General features: G+C 43.5%; 1 protein-coding gene across 4 annotated transcripts in view; it reads left to right on the forward strand.

The window, feature by feature from the left end:
• The window catches only part of scml4 (Scm polycomb group protein like 4), a 19,686-nt gene that overhangs the window by 3,758 nt on the left and 7,415 nt on the right, over nucleotides 1–8,513 (forward strand). The window contains exons 2-3 of one of the 4 annotated variants that reach the window (XM_005745591.1): nucleotides 1,676–1,871; nucleotides 5,761–5,963. In XM_005745591.1, the coding sequence (XP_005745648.1) occupies nucleotides 1,715–1,871; nucleotides 5,761–5,963 (360 nt within the window). In that variant the 5' untranslated portion in view covers nucleotides 1,676–1,714. Of the gene's footprint in view, nucleotides 1–1,675; nucleotides 1,872–4,755; nucleotides 4,923–5,760; nucleotides 5,964–8,513 lie in introns of those variants that run through there. The other 3 variants (XM_005745592.1, XM_005745593.1, XM_005745594.1) reach the window with 3 other exon arrangements.

Here is an 8,513-nt window from a genome sequence, read left to right on the forward strand (position 1 = left end):
CTCTGTGGGTCTTCCTGTCTTCCATCGCCAGTGTCCTCTGTCAGAGAGAACTAAAATGCTTCTGCCAGCTGAGTGAGTCGGCACCATTTATCACAGACAAACGGGTCTCAAGCAGAGGTGTAAATATGAAGGAACGAAGTATTTGTACTTCCATACTTTGTTACTGTGCTTAAGTACAATTTCCAGGCATCTGTACTTTGAGTAGTTTTTTTAATGAAAACCTTTTACTTTTACTCCCTACATTTATAAACACGTGTCTGTACTCAGTGGCGGTCCTAGCCTGTTTGGCCCCCGGGCGAACACTCCCTCTGGCGCCCCCCTCCCCCCCCGCCCACACACACACACTAAGTATCAAATTGATTCCCATGTGTTCCATAACATCCCTATTATAGAGGGTTCAATTCAATACAGTTTTATTTATATAACTTTATATTTCAAGGACAGACCTACAACAATAGAGAGAAACCCCCACCAATCAGACAATACCCCTTTTGAGCACTTGGCGACAGTGGGAAGGCAAAACTCTCTTTTGACAGGAAGAAACCTGCTGCCATCTGCTGTGCCCGTTGGGAGTTAGTGGAGGGAGAGAGACAGGATATGAGTGAAATGCGAAGAAAAGAATTTTACAAGGACTGTACACAAAAATCTTTTTTGCTGATGTTCCTCATCTCGTTTTGTTTGCGTCTGAAGGAAATGACTTTCCTCTCTGTCTTCTCCTTCCCGTCGAATCGCTTGAGGACGACAGGGAAGATTAATTACAATATGTTTATTTAGCAAACACAGTCACCTTGTAATATCTGATTGCAATTTAAATAAGTTAATTTTGTCACCAGGCTTAGGATATTTATGACACTGTGACGCTCTCTTCTTCCTCATCAAATTGTATTTGCTGATAATCCATAGAGCTTTGCAGTGCCAGTCTTTGTATAAGCATAAGCTGCATATAATTAATATATTTTTGTGATTAGACTGATTGGTTTAGAATCCCTGCTAAATTTCCATTGGTGGAAGTCCATATGGAGCCTTCAGGAAAGCAAAAGCAGCTAAAAATTGCAAGGATTATTTAATCTAAGCCTGAGAGCGATAAATATAACCAGGTCCTCTGTAAACTTGAAATAGCAATTAACAAACAACACACAGAAAACAAGATCTGCTCTCAGCGTGGGGTGATAATATGAACATTTCCATTAAGTCTACAAGTTCTCGGCTCCGCACTTCCCTCTCATTCGCTTTTGTTCCCTTCAGTACAAAGAAGACTAAAGCCACGTTAGTTCACATTAATCAGTAATCCAGCACCCCAGAGGCTGAATTGCATTCGCTTTACAGCATAAAAGACAAATTGTTCCACATACTTTTATCATTAGCTAAGCCATATTCTCCCATTAACTTCCAGTTTATTCCTTTGACCTCTGAGCGTGCACTAGTATAATTACCCAATCGGCATCCCAATTAATTTTTGTGCTTCTTCTGCTCACTCTGTCCATTTCTGTCTTACTCCATCTGTCCTTAAGTTGCTTGCTCTTTTCCATTTCCACACTCATTTTTGGATTCAAAGGTCTAAAATTAATTTTCAGAAGACTTGATTAATGCTGACAAATGGAATAATGGAAAAACTAAGCGTATCAGCCACATGTACACATGATTATTTCTGTGCGTTTTCTTTCTGCCGTTCCAGTGTGGTGCATTTTGCCCTCACGCGGTTGACTTTGAGGGCATGAGACTGCCTGGCACCCTCAGCAAAGGTGTGCGTCTGCACCTGCGTCAAGATCGACGTGACCACAGGGGGCGCAGTTGCTGGCATCTGGTTAACTTGGATCCAGAGTCAGAGTCAGCCGTGCAGAGTATGAAGATCCAGGACTCCGACACACAAAGTACGAGTTTAACAGTAATGTTATGATTAGCTAGAGTGGAAATCAGTACAAGATCTCAGTAGATCAGCAGTTTCTGAAATACACAGACCAACTTGTCTGGTACCAACAATCATGCCACATTTACAGCACTGAGTCAGTACCATGTGATTTCTTATTTACATAAAATGTTATGTTAACAAGCAGGTGAAAAGGTATACCTAACAAAGTGGCAGATGATTGTATATCAAAGACAAATATGGATGCTAAATACGTAGAGATTCAACTCCAGCCATTGCAACAAAAATAAAATGAAAAAATTTGATATTATTCATAAAATCTAGAATTTTATATAATAGAAATGCATTTTATAATATAATATATAATATTATTAAGGTCACACAAAGTAGACAGACATGACTGGGAGTATGTTTTACATTCTCCTATTACCTTGTGAAGCAGAAATGCATAAAAAAGCAAATTTGTAACAATAAGAAGGATATTGGAAAGATGTCCTGTCAGTTTGTGTCACATGTTATAAATAATTCAACATCTACAAATATTTCTGAGACCACAGACCACATCGAAGCCTAGTTTTACATACAGATGTGTGTGTACAGGTGTGTGGCTTAGTCTATGTCAGAGAGCTCCCCCCTCCAAGACCACCGCCATGACCCATAGTTGGTGCAAAGAGCAACACTCCCCACCTCCACTTTTCTCTCTGAAGTGTGCTGTGTAGTTAGAAGGGCTCAGCAGAGATAAGGAGGGGCAGGCGGAGTGTGAGAGCTCGCCTATTTAATACACGCATTGTTGTTTATCCTTTTATTTATTCCCACCTTATCACACGACGCTGGTGCAGAATCCGATTTCACTGTCTGTTACCATGGTGACGCCCTGCCTGAGCTGTAAATAAATTCGGGGGGGGGGTTATATTGTTACACTGATTAGAAAACACATACACACATATACATAGACAAAAACACACTTATACTAATCTATTCTGCTGCCAAGCAAGGGTATGTTGTCTTACTGCACTTATTATATGCATGCATTTAGGTTTGTGTGTGTCTGTAAGGCGGTGATTAGACTGTTTGTTTATGTGTGTGTCTAGGTGTGCAGTTTAGTGAGGCATAACTATAACTCACTTTATTGCTGTGTCCCCTCTGCGTAAGTGAAAGCGGATACAAATCTCCATCCCCCGAAGCCAGTGATTATGTTATGCTAATCACTGCTGATCGTCGCTGCATGACTGAGTCTGTAACACCGGGCTCCCTCCAACATTTGACTTCCGATGTCCCTCAGCAGGAAAATAAAATCGGATGCAGGGGTTCACTGATTGCTTAATTGTTTTATTAGCCATAAACAAATTAGGCTGCGATCCCAACCGTATTGTGTTTGGGGGTCTGGGTGGGAGTGGTGGGTCCCGTGCAATGTTGAAAATCTTTCTGCTTGCCTGCAAAAACCCCCCCAAAAACTGGCGCTGTCTCATATTGACTCGGTGAGTGTTAATGGGCTCCCACCCCTCATATCCAATTCTTTTTTAAGTAAAAGATGATTATCTGTTCTGTCTCAGTCTGTCTATGTCTCTAATGTGATGTGCCGTAATGAGACAGGACTGATTGAAGAGGGACATCAGGATTAATCTCACCGCGTAATTACTTTTATGATTTATGGCGCTCACTTCTGCGCACTCAGGCCATTACAGTGCGTGTATGTGTACAGTTTTACAGAGTATTTGTCCTGACCTTGCTGTTTACTGTCGTTGTTGTTTTTTATTATCACGTAGACTTCACCTGGCACCTAATATTCACTGTTAAAACATCCCGTGAGCGAAGCTTTGCAGCCGACTCTTGACAAATCTCTTTACACGCTCGCAGAGGCCGCGAATGCAGGCGCCCTGCATGCGTCAGGGATTGAGGCTCCTTCTTGAAAGGTTAACCTGCTTCTGATTGAGTGTTAAAACCCCACAAATACAGCTTGGAACGGGAACCGGCATTGCAACCAGGGCGTAACTAATCGATATGCAGTGAGGGAAAAAGCCCGAGTTGGTACACTTGTAACCTTTAAGAGCAAATAAGCCCTCTCGAGCCTGCTTTCTTCTTCTTTTCTTTTTTACTTTAGAGACACAGACAAGCCGTTGGCTGGCCCCTTTTCTTTGTCTTTCCATGTTTGCTTTCTTTTTCATTACAGATAAAACAAGAAATGTGTTACATTAGCTGACATAGAAGCCAAAGAAGACTATAAATGAAAGGAAGAGTGTTGAGTTTCTGACAGCAGTGTGATCTTTTATCGCAACCAAAAGGGGCTGTGGGGCTTCTGCTGGAACCGTTTGATGTTTACAGGGAAAATTGATCTCTTTACCTTAAAGCCAGTCTGCATAAGCTTCATGGATTCAAAAGTAATCAGGCAAAGGAAAAACAAATAGCGAGATATTCCAATTCTGGTCTGGACTCTTTAAGAAAATAATCTTCCTGTGCAGAAATTTCTTCTCCAAAAATGAAAAAACAGACATTTTACTGTGTGTAACTCATATGCTTGTAGCACAAAACAGTGCACAGCTTGAATCCTTTGTCACCCGCTCTAAGCCTTCTTTTTTGTTGTTTTTTTCTGAAGACAGGCAAGAAGAACCCCGAGATGCAGCAACTGTAATTACATTACTGTCCCACACTGCCACACACACACACACACACACACACACACACACACACACACACACACACACACCCACTCACACACACACACACAGTGCTTTGAGCTCAGCACGTCTGCCGGCTGCCGCGGGATGTTAGAGGCGTGTTGCTATGGCGACTGAAAGGGGACACACAGGAAGGGGGTTAGGGTAGAAGAGAAAGAGGAGGAGGGGGTTGTGTCGGAGATTGAGGAAGAGAGAGAGAGAGAGGCACGCGGAGTTGCCGGTGTCTTGACAGTCAGTGTGTGGCAGCGGAGGACAGCAGCGGCAGACTGCTGGAGCAAGCGAGATCTGTCAGAGAGGAGAAGGGGGGGGGACATCCATAAATCTGCTGCTGAGGTGAGGCATCACAGAGACGGCAATTAGCACAGACAGCTGTGTGCATGGTAAGTAACGCTCAGCAGGTCATTTTGAAGCTTTTTCTATTTGAGGAAAAGAGAGAGAGAGAGAGGATGAAAGGCATCGTACGTATTCACGTGGTCTGTCTGCCTCTGTTCCTGTTTCTCTCTCTCTCTCTCTCTCTCCCTCTGCAGTGGCAAATACTTTGCAGACTGCTGTCTGTCTGCACTGGAGTCAAGTTGCATCAAGGCGTTGTTTAGCCATTTACAGAAATGAAAGAGTAATGTGCCGCTGACCGGGTAAATTGGCAGGAGAGCTCTGAGAAGTAAAGCACAGAGCTTCGTGTTCAAAGGCAAAGTCAGCTGATTCTTTTATATAATTAAAAAAAAACCCAAACAAAATAATATGGATTGATTGATTGAGATAGATTGAGAGAGGCAGTGTGGATTAATGGCACTCAATCAAACACTTGAAAGTACTGCCTGTGCGTGTGTAAATGTGTGTGTGTCTGTGTGACAGCGCACTTCATTGATTGTTTGATAGTGTGTGTGGGTGTTGTGGGTTTCATTTCCTATGTTTGTGTGTCTGCCTGCTTGCGGGGCTTTGTCTCTCTCTCTCTCTCCCTCTCTCTCGTAGTGCAGTAATGATATTTATTGCAATCTTTGCAGCTGGAGGGTTGGGGGGGAGGGGTGGAGTAAAGTACAAAGCTTTATGTGGCTTTGTTTCTACTACTTCCTATATTTTTGGTGTGTTTCGAAGGAGGGGGGCGGTGAGTGTGTGTGAGTGAGCCTCTGAGTTTCCACTGTGATTTGCAGCTGAGCAGTGTTGCACGCTTTTTTAAAAGCTGCCACTTTGAGTTTGATAATCTCTCCCGCTGTCTCTCAGGTCTGATGAGTTCCTTGTCCGCCGGCTCGGAGATGCAGGCTTCCGCTCTCGACCCCCAGTTCATACCGGGGCCCCAAGGTAAGGTGCCTGGCAGGAAGCGAGGACGCCCTCCTATCCGAAAGCTGGAGTTCCAGAGCCACTATGTTGAAACTCTGTCACCTCTTAAGGTCCCGAAGAAAAGAGGCAGGAAGCCTGGCTTTAAGGTCAGTTTAATTTTTTAGTTTAATCACGTAGATGGGAATTCCTTTAATAGAAGAGGGAAACCGTGTCTACACAGCAGTGCAGGAGTCTTTGTTGGTACAGCATACGATCATATACAGTACTGAGTATAGGTCATCTGTGTTTTGAGGCTGCTAATCTATACGTATTTCCCTGAACCCTTGGTGGTTATACATACAAACCACTTCCCTCACATATGTGATCAACAACTGAAAATGCTTTTAATGCATTTTTCTTTTTACACAGAGTGCACTCCGTTGAGTCTTCCTGTGAGCAAACACAGTTGAATTTTCACACAGTTTTCATGTTGTCATGTTGTGTTTTCATTCCTTTGAATGACTAAGGCATTTTCTTCCTTGTGAAACATATACTTAACCTAGCTTTCATTCTTTATTTTGCTCGAATGTCTGTATTCATGATGGCCCACTATTTTCATCACCTACAGCGCTGGGTAGTCTTAAGGCAGCCCTCATTCCTTGCTATCAGCTGAAAACTTGGCATATGTCATCGTGGTGTGCAGTTAATCCTTAAAAAACTGTGAAAACTGGACAAGTGGATGACATAAGAAGCAGTGGTAGGCCTAAAAAACTATCTGCAGCTGATGAACAGCATCTGAAAGTGATGTCTTTAAGAAAAACGAAAAATTCCAGCCAATGACACTGGACCTGAGAGATGCATCTGGCACTTCAGCTGCACCATCTGTTGTGGAAGGATGGCTGTCATGAAGTTATCCTTAAGGAAAGGAAACAGGTAGAAAAGGCTGAGGTATGCTGACTGGCAGCCAGTGGTAACAGGTCTTATGTAGACATTGATCCAGATGTCTTGAAAGACAATGATCTCAAACGTTCTGCAAATGTAGTAAAAGCATACCTGGATAGATAAACAATCAACAGAACACCATGAGTCATGGATTGGCCTCCCCAGAGCCTGGACCTCAAAATCTTTAAAGCAGAGTGGGATCATCTTGGCTGGGAACGCATCAAAAAGCAGCCAACATCCAAAGAAGAGCTTTGAATGTCTTTCAGGAAGCCGGGAGAACTATTCCTGAAGACTTCTTAAAGAAATGAAAAGAAAGCTTGCATATGAGAGTTGAAGGCTGTGTTGAAGAATAAAGGTGGGATTATAAGCTTATCAGAATAGTAGAGAATCAATATTTTCCTTTATATACTATTTCCATTTGTATTTCCAAAGTTTTAAATAAATCATTGCACCTATAGTTTCCATGTTCCTAGCAAACTATTAAGAAATTATGGGTGGCTCAGTACTATATAGTACGTGAATGAATGGAATACCGTATCCCATGCTCATGAATGAGGTGTCTAAGGAACATCTTAAGGGAACTTCTTAAACTTTGGCATAAACATTCAACACGCATAACCATCAGTAATAAATTTGCCAAATTGACTGTGAGCTCACAAAACAAGTTTTTGGGCATAAATTGAGAGTTTTCATAGAATTTCAAAAAGGATAAAATGATGAAGTGATGACATCCATCCATCCATCTATCCATTTTCTTCCGCTTATCTGGGGACGGGTTGCGGGGGCAGCAGCCCAAGCAGAGAAGCCCAGACCTCCCTCTCCCCAGCCACCTCCTCCAGCTTATCCGGGGAAACAACAAGGTGTTCTCAGGCCAGCCGAGAGATATAATCTCTCCAGTGTGTCCTGGGTCTGCCCTGGGGCCTCCTCCCGGTGGGACATGCCTGGAAAACCGCGCCCAGGGGGCATCCATATCAGATGCCCGAACTACCTCAAATGGCTTCTTTCGATGTGGAGGAGCAGCGGCTCTACTCTGAGCCCCTCCCGGATGGCCGAACTTCTCACCCTATCTCTAAGAGAGAGCCCAGCCACCCTTCGGAGGAAGGGTATTCGTAGTCTCATTCTTTCGGTCAGTACCCACAGTTCATGACCATAGGTGAGGGTAGGGGCGTAGATCGACCGGTAAATTGAGAGCTTCGCTTTTACACTCTGCTCTCTCTTCACCACGACAGGCCGGTACAGCGTCCGCATCACTGCGGCCGCTGCACCAATCCGTCTGTTGATCTCCCGCTCCCTTCTCCCATCACTCGTGAACAAGACCCCGAGATACTTAAGCTCCTCCACTTGGGGCAGAAGTGATGACATTTTGTATGAAAAAAGTTAAAGCTGGTAAATGTATCTCGGTATTGTAAGTTATGATTTTTCTACACTCACCAGCCATTTTAGCAGGTATAATTCAGTTGTTTGTTAAGGAAATATTCAATCAACCAATCGCTCAACACTAGCTCCGTGCTTTTAGCCATGTAGACATGGTTACGCCAGTGTGAGTGTTTGCACCAAAATTTGGTGTAAACAACATAAAAGCATGGATCCATGCTATCTTGTATCAGCATTTGAGCTTGTTTTTGGTGATGGAATGGTATAGTGCAGGGGTGGGCAATTCCAGGCCTTGAGGGCCAGTGTCCTGCAGGTTTTAGATCTCACATTGGGTCAACACACCTGAATCACATGATTAGTTTGTTACCAGGCCTCTGGAGAACTTCAGGACACGTTGAGGA

The sequence above is a fragment of the Pundamilia nyererei genome, unplaced genomic scaffold (assembly GCF_000239375.1).
Source record: "Pundamilia nyererei isolate P.nyererei 1_Seehausen unplaced genomic scaffold, PunNye1.0 scaffold00161, whole genome shotgun sequence".
NCBI classification, from domain to species: domain Eukaryota; kingdom Metazoa; phylum Chordata; class Actinopteri; order Cichliformes; family Cichlidae; genus Pundamilia; species Pundamilia nyererei.